This window comes from Spodoptera frugiperda, chromosome 31, assembly GCF_023101765.2.
Source record: "Spodoptera frugiperda isolate SF20-4 chromosome 31, AGI-APGP_CSIRO_Sfru_2.0, whole genome shotgun sequence".
Lineage (NCBI taxonomy): Eukaryota > Metazoa > Arthropoda > Insecta > Lepidoptera > Noctuidae > Spodoptera > Spodoptera frugiperda.
The window spans coordinates 3,560,436-3,575,595 of NC_064242.1; the positions used below are offsets into that span (position 1 = coordinate 3,560,436).

General features: G+C 32.7%; 4 protein-coding genes across 5 annotated transcripts in view; 3 read left to right on the forward strand and 1 right to left on the reverse strand.

Moving 5' to 3' along the window:
- The first annotated feature begins 230 nt into the window (after positions 1 to 230).
- Positions 231 to 3,733, forward strand: LOC118276187 (uncharacterized). 2 transcript variants are annotated; one of them, XM_035594410.2, is made up of 4 exons: positions 231 to 398; positions 650 to 849; positions 1,082 to 1,254; positions 3,155 to 3,733. In XM_035594410.2, the coding sequence occupies exons 1-4, from the start codon at positions 313 to 315 to the stop codon at positions 3,296 to 3,298; spliced, it is 603 nt and encodes a 200-aa protein (XP_035450303.2). In that variant the 5' UTR covers positions 231 to 312; the 3' UTR covers positions 3,299 to 3,733. The 2 variants fall into 2 exon arrangements, with proteins under 2 accessions (XP_035450303.2, XP_035450304.2); XM_035594411.2 differs by having other exon boundaries at positions 1,082 to 1,245.
- Positions 3,734 to 4,479: 746 nt separating this feature from the next.
- LOC118276186 (phospholipid hydroperoxide glutathione peroxidase) lies at positions 4,480 to 6,366 on the forward strand. Its single transcript, XM_035594409.2, has 3 exons — positions 4,480 to 4,847; positions 5,134 to 5,294; positions 5,824 to 6,366. Exons 1-3 carry the CDS (start codon positions 4,640 to 4,642, stop codon positions 5,968 to 5,970), a joined length of 516 nt encoding a protein of 171 aa, XP_035450302.1. The 5' UTR covers positions 4,480 to 4,639; the 3' UTR covers positions 5,971 to 6,366.
- A 362-nt stretch (positions 6,367 to 6,728) lies between these two features.
- LOC118276285 (delta(14)-sterol reductase TM7SF2) lies at positions 6,729 to 11,167 on the forward strand. The gene is made up of 4 exons (XM_035594537.2): positions 6,729 to 6,997; positions 7,091 to 8,423; positions 8,667 to 9,087; positions 9,477 to 11,167. The coding sequence occupies exons 2-4, from the start codon at positions 7,092 to 7,094 to the stop codon at positions 9,761 to 9,763; spliced, it is 2,040 nt and encodes a 679-aa protein (XP_035450430.2). The 5' UTR covers positions 6,729 to 6,997; position 7,091; the 3' UTR covers positions 9,764 to 11,167.
- Positions 11,168 to 11,434: 267 nt separating this feature from the next.
- LOC118276016 (Kv channel-interacting protein 4) overlaps positions 11,435 to 15,160 on the reverse strand; it is a 128,888-nt gene continuing 125,162 nt past the window's right edge. Inside the window, exon 8 of the mRNA XM_050707175.1 lies at positions 11,435 to 15,020. Coding sequence (XP_050563132.1) covers positions 14,910 to 15,020 — 111 coding nt within the window. The 3' untranslated portion in view covers positions 11,435 to 14,909. The remainder of the gene's footprint in view (positions 15,021 to 15,160) is intronic.

Below are 15,160 nucleotides of genomic sequence, written 5' to 3' on the forward strand. Positions count from 1 at the left end.
ACTACTTTTGTGCAAATTGAAGATTCGGAACGCGTCTTAATTGATAGAAATAAAGTTCGTTCAAAACTTCGAAAAAAATTAAAATGTATATATAATCTTTTGTCGGGAAATTTAATAAAATAGTGTTATTATAAAAAACTGCAGTATTCTATTTTTATATATGGTACGTTTTCAATTTTTTATTGGTTTCTGAAACACGTTATATAACCATATTCAGATATGCAGTCATATTTACTTATCACCAAAAAAAATATGTATTAACTTGGTTTCTAAACGTATAGCTATTTAAATAGCAACTTTTTTGTAGTGAACATGACAATCGGTTTTAGAATTTCCAAGCTTGTAGCGCCCATAGTTGGGAACGTTATTTGTTTATCTCGAGCCCAATTTAGTGCTGTGTAAGTAACTAATTTATTCAAAGTTCATGAAATACTTTAAGTGTTATGCAATCAGTGTCATTTTTTTTGACCGGCTGATGCAATTTGTGTGTACAACACTAATCTGTCAAGTGTTTTTTTAATTGTAGGAATTTGAACATAGAATGATAGAACCAAAGAGTATATAAGTATAAGAACTTGTCTGTCAATCAGAGTAATATCTTGTTGTGGTGAGCCGGTTTTAAGAATAGATTTGTATTTGCATATTTCAGAAAAATGAGTAATCCCGATTATAAAGCTGCAACATCCATCCATGAATTCACAGTGAAGAACATTAAGGGCGAAGATGTAAAACTTGATGTTTATAAAGGTCATGTCTGCATTATTGTGAATGTGGCCTCACAGTGCGGGCTCACTGCGAATAATTACAAGCAGTTGAATGAATTATACGAGAAATATGCTGAGGATAAAGGTAAGTTCAACAACTGATAAGAATAAAAACATCAACATTAAGTTGCAATCAGTAACTGAATACCATAATTGGTACTTACTTACTGTTTACGCACTTTTACTTATAATAAGGCATTTAAAATAATATAAAAAAATAATAAGAACAGATAAAAAATAATAGGAACAAAATAAAAAAGTATTCTATAAAACTTATAGAAAAACAAAACAAAACTTATATTCTTTCTTTTTAATAGGTCTGCGCATTCTTGCATTCCCATGCAATCAGTTTGCCGGCCAGGAGCCTGGTAACCCTGAGGATATTGTCTGCTTCGCCTCGGAGAGGAAAGTGAAGTTTGACCTATTTGAGAAAATTGATGTTAACGGAGATGGCGCCAGTCCTTTGTGGAAGTTCTTGAAGGTAAAAGTTGTATGTATTATTATTTTATTATTCCGCAATGTGTGGCTAAAACAGCATGATCACAGCTAAATTAAAAGTAAGTGATAAAACCTTAATATTAAATCATTAATCTAAGGAAGTTGTAACTTGTTTAGTATGCTAACTTATTTTTAAGTAAATTCCAATTTTAGTCACATTATTATAATAAATAGTTCACATTAGATATAATAAATAGTTTTCTTGTCCAACATTTTGGTTTAGTAGGTTCTTTAAAAACAAAAACCATCATTACTTAGGCAAAGCCAGGCAAGATGGGCTAGTTTATTAAAATAAAACATGATAAGCATGACTTGACAAGTTCCACTGCATAAAAAAACCTAATTGTGTGAATATCCTTGACTATGGTTTAAAAACATGACACATGCACTGACTCCCAAGCATTGAGCCTCTAATGTGACCTTTGCTTCAATAATAACAGTATTCTCTGTTCAAAGTCCAATGTTCTTAAAAAAGTTGTTGCTTATTTGAATTTCCTTATTTTCCTTGGAATTGATAACGGTAAATGCTAATGAATTTGATTTTTTTTATTTATATTGAGACTGACACTAAATGTTTTTGTACTGTTTACATTATGCCTTAACACAAACTTCATACATTTATGTATTATTCTATTCAATGCAGTTGATGTTAACATTATGCAACGATAATTTTGACTGTATTCTGGACTGCAGTACATGTCATTAAGTTACAAAAATACCATCTTCCTTCTTTCTGTTTTGTATTCATGCTTGTATTATTTAACATCAACTTCAAATGATATTTATTAAATCATTTACTAAAAGGACTGCTGTATGAATGATGCTTGTACTTTATAGATACATAAAAGGGTTTTAAATGAGGTTTAGCTCTGTATTATAGACAAATGTAGATAAAGTAAAAAAGGGACAGTAGAATTCTGGATATTTATTTTTGTAGTAGTTGTAAGTTGCAGTCACAGCCAGTATTATATTATCTTTAGCGGAAATCATAAGTAGACGAAATTGGGCGCGAAATCTAAAATCAATGTATAATTCTGTGTCACAAACACTAATCTAAATCTAATTATTTCTGAAGTCAATTATTTACGTGAAAGCATGATAATTAAAAAAAACTAATTATTTAACTTGAGATAATAAACTACATTATATCAATATAAGAAAGAATAAAATCAAAACAACAATCTTATATGATTCACGTAAAAGTTGTCGAGTAATGATGAGAACTAGGGTTTATCAAAATAATCGCCTATACGTGTTTAAATTGTGGTGGAACACAGGTGTATTGAGGGTCAACCTAGATAATCTATTTGTGATTGACTGATAATGAAAAATCAATAGACTCACTCTATTATTCATAATTCTGGAAACAAACTGAGCAATTACTGCTTTGATTGTTTTAAAAGTATTGATTTTATTTTCAATTTACTTTTATACCTACTACTAGCTTTTAGTTCCGTTTGCTGAAAATAAATATCTCATTTTACTTCTTCTGTTCCAATCTTCATCAAAATTTTTGTATTTGATTTTTTATAGGTTTGAATCATTCTTAGCAGGAGTGACTAGTCGTTCCAACACTTATCTCTGTTTAGTCGATAGTATATGATTTCTTATCTTAGAGATAAAAATATTAGGAGTGCTGAAACTTAAAGTCCAAAAATAAGTTAACGCCTCTATGATTGCTGAAGTATGATGGATGAATGCTTGAAAAAAATGTATTGTACTTTTCAGTGATGTCATTCATGAAGTATGGTATCTGGCTCAGTCTGAGCTGAGTATGCTAATAGGTGCACTATAAGAACTGCAGAATTATTATAGAGCATCAGTGTTAAACACAAAATGACATAGATCTAACAATGATTATAATAATGCTAATTGGTTTTATCTTTCCTCAGCACAAGCAAGGAGGCACACTGGGCAATTTCGTGAAATGGAACTTCACCAAATTCATCGTGGACAAAGATGGAGTCCCAGTTGAGCGTCATGGACCCAATGTGGACCCATTGGACCTGGTGAAATCCCTGGAGAAGTACTGGTGATCAGCATCCTGGAAAAATGGCTCTACATTTTATTTATTACGACATAGTATGCTTTAGTTAAGTTGTAGATGGTTTTTGACAGTTCATTCTTTGTCTTCACAGCATTTAACTTTTACTGTTATTGACATATTGACTCTTAAATGTTTATTATATTTATTCACATTTCTTAGAAAGATGGATACAATTTGTAGCCATCGCCAAGCAATAATGCACACAAATACCTATAAAATAATGGCTAGGTATACTTTTTAGCATGTCACGCACGGCATGTCGAAAGAATATTGTAAGTTAGCATATTAGAAACTTATAAAATATATATTTAATATTTATGTATAAAAATTCTGCAAACACATTGTGTGATATATTGAGTAGTATTTAAGAATTCTTATTAATGTTTATTTTTTGTTATAAATATATGGACATAATAATTTTGAAGTGGTTATTTTTGTTTCTATTTTAAGTTATCGAGACAATTACATGTATTTTGATACGTAATTAGTGTAATTACAATACCGTACTAATTTCAGAAATTACCAGTTAATTGAGCAATTATACCAATTTGATGAAAACGAACCATCAATTATTAACAAAATAAGGACTACTAACAAATTTTTTTTTCCAATGGAGCAACCATTTTTGTCTATAAATATTCTGCGCGGGAATCGGATCCGTATTACATTGTATTGCAGCTGTTGGAGCTAGATCAGACTTGCGGGAACAGCACGGAAACCGCGCGGGAACAGCGCGGTTATGTCTGAACGATTACTTAATAACTCATACAAATAAGACCCGCGCGGTTTCCATGCGATTCTGAAATCGCGCGGTTCCCGTCGTGTCTGAACTAAACCTTGATCACTCATCCTGGCCCAAACACTTCGGTAACCCAGCGCAGCAGTTAAAAACTTATGCATGAGATAGGTAGGTAGGCTTATGTATCTACAAATCCAAGCAAAAGTTAGCAAAAATAGCGCTGCCCAAGTGGCTTACTGAGCAATGACTTGAACATTAAGGAATATTTGGAAATTAAAGATTACAAGTTTGAAGATGCGTGCAAGTCTGCAAGATCCTTTTCTCAAAGAAAGTTAATTTAAAAATTTTTGGCGCTTTTGATTTTACTATAGAAGAATAGACAATAAGTTCAGATATCAGCCTTTTTGCTTTTTACTTTTTAAAGAAAAAAAAAATAGATAATTAAAAATCGGGCTGTCAAAAATGTTGTGAATTTCTATTATACGTTTTATAATAAAAATAAATAGTTACTGTTTGAAATAATATACCTACCTACAATGGGATAAAACGGTTAAAATGTTACTGTTGCGTCATTAGACACACCATCATACCATGGACCAAAAGATTAACAACCCGAATTATACACTTGCTCAAACACTGCATGAATTTACAGTGATAGACTTAAAGGGTAACCTTGTTAAATTAGATAAATATAAAGGAAATGTCTGCATATACGTTAACACTGCCACGAATTCACCATTCACTGACATGCACTACAAGCAATTCAACGCTTTAATGGATAAGTTTGCGGATGAAAAAGGTAGGTAGGTTTCATAATGAGACTTCTAACAAAAACTGGAAAGTGGATGTTACATCATCTCTTCAGAAATTTAAAAGCGTGATATTTTGTTATATTTATCAGCAAGTCATTTTCATCATCATGATGATCCAATAGAAGACGGCCACAGCTAAACTAATGCCTCCTTAGTCTGCTACATCGAACACAACTCGTGACCGCGTTGTGCCTGCGTGTGGTTGCTAATCGAGTAGGTTTTTACTACTAGAAACTAAGATAGTTATGGTTTTAATATACTTTTTGTATTAAGGACTAAGAATATTGGCCTTCCCTTGTAATCAGTTCGGCATGGAGCCTGGTACACCGGAATCCATAGCCGCCCACGCCGAGAAGCATAACGTCAAATTCGATATATTCGCTAAAATTGATGTTAATGGCGAAACAGCATGTGATGTATGGAAATTTATCAAGGTGTGTTGTAATTAAATATTTAAGGACTTACTTAATTGATATTAATATTAGATAGGTTTCACAAACGCTGTCAGCACCATGCTCTTTTATTATTCAGAACTTCCAGAAGGTTAGGTTTAACCATGATTTGCCTTACCCTTTGGAGAAATAGTGCAGCACACGGATCGTGTGTAGCGCATTCTGCAGGTCTGAACGTATTTTATAATACAGTTTTCATTAGTTATAATATGGTGTATTGCCATACACCGGACATCATTCTAAATCACTTATTTGGTAATGTTATCGACCATTCCACCCACGCGGCGGTAGTCTAGGCATGATATTTATTTAGTAAATCATATTATATGCAGTTATGTTAACCATTCCCTTTAAGTTAAGTGGGTGGCAGCTTTGAAAATAATTTCTTCTACACTTTGCCCATACCCAAAGACGGCCTAGTGGCCTGATAAAGCTAGAGTCGTAAGTTTTTTTATTACATAACAACCAATACCAAAAATAGCATAATTAAATGTACTTATCACTTTTTTAGGCACGGGTACCTGGTGGTGCTCATGGCAACATGATTAAAAATAATTACACAAAATTTATTGTGAGTAAACAGGGTATACCCGTACAACGATATGGGCCAGAAGTGGAACCAGGAGAATTTGAACCATTCCTGAACCCCTATTGGTAAACGAGAACTGAAAATATTCAACTCACTTTTACCTTGTGCCTACCTACAGTTTATGATGGATATCAATTCCGACAAGTTGACACGGCTACTAGCCTTACTATTAAAGAGAAAATACCAACGACGTGGAAGACAACATTTTTTGCAACGTCGTACTTCTCAAATCGCCACTTCTGTTAACGGAGCAAGTCTAAATCATGTTTTGGAATCGACGAATCGACGGCAATGCACAACTTTATTACCACCTACTCAAATCGATAGCTCTCCAAATATAAATCAACGTCGCAAACGTAAACAGTCACGTTTTTAGGAATTACATTTTAAGGAAAGTGTTGTGCCAGTGACATTTTTTTAAATACACAGAAGCTTGTTGATACCGAATTAATTTAAAATTAAAGATAATAAATTAGTAAATACCTACCCAAAGTTTTGTTTATTACTTGTACTTCTTTTATGAATGGTACTACTGGTACCAATGATAAAAATAGAAAATATTTAATATAGACAAAAATAAGATTGGCAATTTAGGCCTATTGTTTAGGCGGTTAACTTAAGCGCTAAGCGCGCATTACTACTGAATGTCGCGAGATAAAATTGTCGCAAACTGCAACACAATTTTATTATTTTATAAGGATTTAATAGAACTTTACGCAGTGTGCGTTAGGCCTAAACTAGACTATGGTTCTTGGAAAAATTATATTGTCTATGACCACGTTGACAGTTGAACGTTACATTTTTTTATCTCTTTCTATTCCCGTATATAAAAGTAGTAAAGCAAGAAGAGTACTATTTTTGGCCAATCACAGGAGACCTTTTTAAATTCATTCTAGCGTCGTCGTTCGTTGGCGCTTGGCTTCTCTTTCTGAGGTTTTGTGTTCATTCATCGTGTTTCTGTTTATGTTGCGTACTTTCGTGGCGCTTTACAATTTTTGTAAGATTTGTTTGGAATTCAACGTAGTGTGTGTATAAACATAAATAAATCTCAAGGATTACAAGGAGTCGTGTATAGATGAATACTATATTGTGACAAGTAAATATCATCGCGTGTGGTTTTGTGATAATTTTAGACTAGACTTGACAAAAAAAGAAACTAGTATTATAATGTTGTGGTATTTCATTACAGAATGTCTACTAGAAGCGGTCGAATTAGAGCTAGCGTTTTAGAAGTGAGTCCTCCCAGGACACGTAAAGGTGTATCGCCAACGCGTTCTCCCGCCAGAACGCGGAAAAGTTCGCCGCCGCCGTCCGGGAAAACACCGCCTCCTGCACGCTCGCGTTCATCTGGTCGCAAATCTCCAGCACGGAAATCGCCAAGCAGAAAACCAGCATCAAAATTTCCAGCGCGCAAGTCACCTTCAAGAACTACTAAGGAGACAACAGAAGTTGAGGTATCCAGTGTACCCAAGTCTCCGGCAAAACGACCTCCTATAGACCTTGGTGTTTCGATCAAACTAGAAGATTTATCCTCTAAACTTGATTCCTATCGCCGTTCTACCAGGTCGAAGCGATTGGAATATTCCGTGAAAGATCTGACATCCAGTATTACAGAGAATGAGTATTCCCTTGACAAGGCGAATGGTTTGGATTCTGGTGACATCTACAGCTTGAGAAACAGGCGGCCGGTCGAGGAGGTCGCGCCACGCAGGTCTAGTAGGTTGCGGGAATTCATTGACAATGTCCCTGACATCAGACGGAGTCTTAGCAAATCTTTAAGTCAGAGTAAATCCATAAGCAAATCTGCCAGTAAATCTCTAGACACATACTCGGATGAGGACAATTCTGAGGATGAGTACCTCAAAGAGAGGGAGAAGTCAAAGTCCGTGACAAGGAGGTTGGCCACTCCACTCCGGAACAGCATCAACAGCTTGACCCATACAGCAAGCAAGTGGGAATTTGGTGGTAGAATTGGGTCTCTATGTTTAATTCTACTGATACCTGCAACAGTATTTTCTATTTTAATATCTTGTAGAAAGTCTTGCTCGCCATTATCATTATTAGATCTGTCTGCATATAAATCTGTGCAAGTTTTGTTTAGTTTACACTCATTGTACTTTTTTGTTGTGCAATGTGCTATCCAAGCAATTTTTGCAATTGTACCAGTATTTGGTATAAGTTCAGACCGCATGGATGAGTCTGGTACGAGACAATGTTTTAATGCATTTTTCTCCAGCTTGGTGACAACAAGTAGCCTTTTCCTTCTGGATTACTTCCATATTATTAACAAAGCGACCTTATTGAATGAATATTTGAAGCTTGCTGTACTTTCATACATTTTTGCTGTTGTACTGAGCATTGTGTTGTATGTGAAGAGTGGCAAACTTGCAAAGGACAAGTTGAATCAGTATGGAAACACTGGATATACATTGTATGACTTTTTCATGGGAAGGGAAATTCATCCGTTCATCAAGAAGCTGGATATTAAGATATGGATTTCAAGAATTTCAAACATTACTTCTGTAAGTAATTTTTTTCTCTTAGTATGGTAGGATTTTAATGACTTATATTCAAGCAACAAGTTGTTTTACAAGTCATATTGGCTTTATCAAAATCAAATTAACCACAGTAAACTGCCACTATAATTATGTAGTAGGAAAATGATAATAAAAAATATTTACTTGACCACAACAATTTTTATAGCAATGAGGAAAATTAAATAAAATAAGTATGAAAAAATATTCACTATAATTATTTTGTTTCAGCTCATTTTACTGTCGCTAATCTTTACTAAAGGACTTTTAATAAAACTGCCTCAGAAAGGAGAGGTCTCACTGGAAAACTGGAGACAGTTTGTGGACAGCGTGGAGTTGAAGCCGACAATACTTGTGTTTGCTATAATGCAGAATGTATACATTTTGAACTTTATTATGAAGGAGCACAAGATCACGACGACGTTTTACTGGCACTCAGAAGGGGTAGGGTACCTTCAGGCAGTGGCAAGTGCGCTGTACCCATACTACTTCACAACAATATCTAAACATGTGGCAGACACAGACTTAGTGCTGTCTACTAACACCTTAATCTCTGCTTCTCTACTATATGTGCTGGGATTCTTTATAATGCTTTCTAGTAACAATATTAAACACGAATTCAGGAAAAATCCTCTACATCTGAGCTTGGCAAGTAAGTAATAACTGTGCTATTTATTTAAGCATTTGTTTTTATATTTTTATGCTTTATTTGTACCTGGTTTATTGGGTAAAGAATTGTTGTTAACTAGCAAAATTATGTATAGTTGCATTGTAAGCAATCTACAGTTGTTTTTAATTAATATGCAAAAATATTGTAATTTTCCATAACAAGCAGCTTATACATACATACATACACATATACTCACGCCTTTGTCCCTTAGGGGTAAGCAGAAACTACACCTACAACTTACCACAATCTTAACTTATATATACATATTAAAATCAGACATAATAACTTTAAATTTGTTACTGAACAAAACATTTTATGACATCAATAATATTCTTGTTCCAGTATAACTTAAATATTGGTTTTATTTTCAGACGTAGACTCCATGCCGACGTTCCATGGAAAGAAGCTACTGGTCTCCAATTTATGGGGAATCCTGCGTCATCCGAACTATACAGGTGACATATTGATTCATAGCGCTCTAGCACTGCCTGGGATCATCTCTGGACAGTATGTAGCGGCAGTTCCGGCGATCTTGACAATCCTAGTGCTGATGCACCGTGCGTGGCGGGACCACGAACGATGCAAGAGGCGCTACGGAGCAGCCTGGCAGAGATACTGCAAGAGAGTACCATCTGTACTCTTACCTAAAATTCTTTAATTTCTTTCCTGACTTCCATCAACTTACTGTTGTGCATAAACCTCTTTCAGAAAAAATCTATATTAATGTTGCTGCTTGACTTAATAACTGAATATCTTAGAAATCTCTAAGTACAATGAACTCGAATGTCAGATCTTATAAATTAAGAGTACATTACCGCTGAGTAATGTAGATTTAATTATATTATATTAAATGTATTTTAGAATATTATGTCAGAGATTTTAATTTATGTACATAATTATTATATGTATACTACTTCAAATGTATTTGTAGCAATAATAATGCATCACAGATAATGCAATGAACAATATTTTCGAGATCTCTGTGTGAAGATGTTTTTATTGAGGTTTTATTATAGATGTATTGTCTACTAACATTAGTTTAGTGTTTGTGTAAGATTTGGTACTGCCTTACGAAACCACCGGACAAAATTCGAAATTTTATAATATTAGCTCTCTTTATAAATTAGGTAATTGATTTTTTTACAAATTGACTTATAAAATCGTATTTTGGTAATCTAGTTTTCGTGTAATTAGGACTCGTGTGTTCAAGTTTCATTATTAGAAAGAAAGTACATTTGGAATTTAGCTAATTATAGAAAATATTTCTATCTTCTAAGACTAATGATCTGTTTGATGTTTCTCCTTACTTACTACACATGTTAGTGCATGTGTTCTTATTAATAGCTGGTTGCCAGAGTTGTTGCATGTTGATAATATTAAGACAAGTTACATGTTTAATATATTATTATTACGCTCTTTTTAAGACAACCTTAAAATACATAATTAGTACAAAATTATCTAAATTACTAAATTCAAAATTGACGAGGACCAATAAAATTAGGCGAATAATTGTAAGACTCATTATGGACGTAGTTTATATTTTAGAAATTAGTTGTTAAATGTAACAATATTATTTACATGATGAAATTACTGATTGGAAATTTGTTAGGGCTCAATTTTATTAGTAACAATTTGACATACGAAAAATGAAATGTATTTTTTTAAGAATTTTTGGTAGATTAAGTAGATTGGAAGTTTTGGTCATTGTTCATAATAGTTTTTCTGTATTAGAATTATAATTGTCCTCAAAGTAGTAATGTTTCGGACATTCATATTGTTGTAATTTGTCGATTGCTCAAAGGAATAGCACAAATTAAATATTTGGCTTACATTTAATGTCTAAATACTTAAAGTATGCCGCCTTCTTGGAACAATGATGAAATCTAGTTTTGTAATCTTGCTATGCAGCAACTTTTGCCATATTAGAAAGAAATAATGTTTTGTTCGAAAATGTTCTTGCATTTAATTTTAATCTTAATTTTTCTTCTGGCGTGTTTTTGTCTTTCATTTTTAATTATGCTTTTGTCATAATTTGAATAAAGATTTTGTACAAAGTGTAAAATTGAGTTTTTTTCAATCTTCCTTTTATTCCTTACATCTTACTCCACACAGGGTAAAATTGCCTAACTCAACGAGTTGATACTCAAACCTCTCAGTAAAAATACCTAAAAATAAAAAGTACCTACACAATGTTAGAACTTAGCTTTTAGCAAAGTTTATTACGTGATATTTTTTATTTATTATAGTTTGGTTCAGGTAATGGTCCAGTGGGTGAACGGGTTGTGTCCCTTACTTTTCTGATTGTCCTAAAACATCAATAAAACACGAATTACTCGAATTTATTTATTTTTCTATAAAATACACATACAATTTGTAAATAAACAATTCAATATTCAAATATCTAATGTACAGATTTCGTTCCTAAACATATTCATTACGTCCACGCTATAATGTACTATTACACCGATGCTGGATCATTATGCAACAATTACAACATCAAATTAACATACTGATTAATTTATTACGTTTAAAATCAATGTGTGGGTTGTTTCATTTGTTAGACATAGCAGAAATCTACATAAAGACTGATATGTACTTCATTTTCCGTGGATATCTGGAATAACTAATACTGTTAAGATCATAGGCGCCCGCGGCGTAATTTTAAAGCAAAGGTAATTATGAAATTATGTAAAGAAGTAGTTGTTGACTGAGAAATAGTCTTATTATGTTGACTCTGATGCATGTACTCTCTGAAAGTAATCCTGACGGCGCCCATGGTCAAGCTTCAAGCCAATCGCTGGAAAAGCATTGGATATGACATCGCATTTAATCAGAATTAATTCCTATGGGACAAAACAGCATCTATATACTAAAGTAACTAACATCAAGTACCTGTAGATTTTAGACTAGTACATGGACCTTAAGACAAAATCGATATTATTTTACCATCCTAATAGGCCTATTAAACGCTTTGAATTTATTTACCGGTGCAACCTTTTAGGTAGGATTTAAACAAACAGAACACGACTAGCTTACAAAAGGCTGCACTCACATAAGGGTCATATTTGGCACTAAGACATTTATTTTAGGTATTAAACAATCGTGGACTAAATTAAATACATATTATAAATGGAAGAAGTTACTGTAGTAAATTAACAAAGAACTTAAAGTTGTTACATAGCTTTATTTTTATCTAATTTTATAACTTCTAATTTTCATCATAAGATTGTGTTTTAATCCTATATAATAAATATCTAAAATAAAATAAACAGTAGATGTCACCTCAGCCAAACCCTTTGGGCATTACAGGCGCAATGGTTATAGTTATTGTAACGAATTTTTGATAACGGTAATATAGGTAATAGAATATCATACTAGGTATACATAACTTTAAGGGTAGGGGCTTATCAAAATGGTTGGTAAGATAGTTTGAACGTAACGGTATTATTGGGAAGACACACATAAACCTTATCTATGTAAGCTCGACCAATAAAACAATGTTTAAAATTTACATGAAAATATTTCCACGTGATGTCATTAGCTAAAACTTTCTAAGCACAATGTGGTCGTCTAACGTGTAGGTAACTATTTCGTATTAATTTATTATCAAACATAAAATATCTTAACATCATTTAGATTTATTATTTCATCACCTTTTAATCACATTACATAATATTAATAATTTTAGTGCTGGTATTATTTGCGTGTCATTTTTTAATAATATTGTTTTTTTTTCTATATTAAAATACGATGTTATTTAATGCCACTAGTTATTTGGTTCCATTTAACATTTACTATGAAAATATACACGTTAAAAATCTATAATATCGGTATTTACAAAGTATATTTACATTTCATGGTATCTTCTTTAGAAAATATCGTTATTTTCGAAGCAAGAGACAGTGAGAAGTAGACAGTTATTTTTAAAACAATAATGTTAAGTTGATTTTGACATATAAAAATAAAACATTGTAGAAACAACAGAGGGCACTTATAACAGTTACAAAAATTAAGAAATGTGTACCACAGAAATGTGCATGAAATAGATAATTTATTAAGATAGTTAGGAGACTTTATGGCAGTGTTTTTAAGACTCTTTTTGCAAAGAATTTGTTTTATTCAATTTAGTTATTGCTAGCTACTGTTTAGCTTTTTCTCTAGCTAGTGAGATTAGTAGTAGTTTTAAAACAAGCATTTGAGATTGAAAGTATCTATAAAGCTTTGAAATATTTAGGTATCTAGCAATAGTGGTTATCAGCGTTAGATTTTTTAATACTTAGGTATACGGTAGGTATGCATACTATAAAATATCTTAAAGGAAATATTATTCTAAATACTATGAAAAATGGCCGGAACAATTTAAAATTAAGGAAATTAAGTGTTTGATAAAATTGAAGAATTAATTTTAATTTATAAGATGTCGAGAAAAGTATGTATCCACTGTGATGTCTCAAGAAATACGCATATAACCACAGATTTTGTGGTTTTCTTTACGATAAATTCTATAATGCATTTTCTGTCATTTACCTATTAATTAGGCCCCATAAATTACTGGTCGGGAAAGCTATGTCCGTCTCATTACTTCCTCCATTATCACAAATGGTTTATTGTTTACAATAGTAATTATTTATTATAGTAATTGGAAAATAGTAAGTGTTAATTTCTATTTTATTAAAACGAGTTTGAAAATATAGGTAGGTAGTTTCTGATTTAGGTTTGGATGGCACGACGATTTTTACCAATTACTTTTAATTTTTTATCGTATTATTATGATGTTTGATCCACATTACAAGAAGAAATTTCTATATCTAGTTGAACAGCTTTAAAATATGTAGTTTTAAATTTAATTATTATCAGTGATATTCACGTAAAACTACCATTTGAAATAGAGATCTTTAGATAAAATACTATAGGTAGGTATTTTAGATTTAGATTATCTTAGATTTTTTTCTAATAGGTAGAATGCCTTGGTTAAAGTAGAACTATTAAAATCTTGTGTAATACATCTATTAAAATATTCATAGAATAGATTTTATAGTGGCAATTCGGGTTTAAGAACTATTCAACTATGTAAGAAGAATGGGTTTTCTATATTCTCAGGGAATAAATTAAATGAAAAAGGCTTGCAATAGTGCAGGCGGCATTGTTAGCCCGGTCAGAGGAATGTTAAGATACAAAGCCAGTTAGAGCTGACTAAACTAGCGAGGGTCTAACAAATTGCCCATAGAAGACAAGAATACCGCTAGAATATACGATAAAACTATAATTATATTGGAATTATAACAAGTTCTTAACTGGACACTTAATTCTACTAAATTAGTAAAGGTCCTAACATAATTATTAGTACAAAATAAGCCGCACATCATTCCTTCTTGATGTCACATCAATTACATACAAAACAAGTCCACATTTCTTGTTACATACATAGCAACTGGCGTCATTTCTATGAATCCAGTTATTTCTTCGCTAAAGCTTCTTATAAATAAGGCATTTCTTTTTACAATAACATCGTAATTCAATCAAAGATACAGCGTGTATCTTTCTTTACGTCATTCTTAAATTGGTCTGGTAATAACAATTATAGGGGTGGCCATTTGATTGGTTACACAAAATCTATGACACCAAGTGCTATAATACCGCACTACTAACATTCGTTTTCCTAACTACATTCATTATTTGCGTACGTATCAATTGGCTGATGAAGAATTGCAGGTTCATCGTTATGTACAAAATGACGTAGTGGGAGATAGAGCGTGGTGTCAGGGGACGCGGCACGTGGAAGCGCGCGCGCCGACCGCAGGCCGTCAGAAGTTGCTGTCGAATACGCCCATCGACCTCGAGATGTCTTCGTCGCGGAGACAGCAATCAAGAAACTCATCTAGTGTCAGCACTCCGTCGCGGTTCAAGTCCATTTTCTGGAAAGATAAATCACATAGATTCATATCATATTCATACCGATAAAAACTGCTAGTTTCAGACTGGTGTGTTTGTGAATTCTCATTAGTACTTATAATAGTAATAACTACATCTATATAGGTACAGAAATTCATGTAGA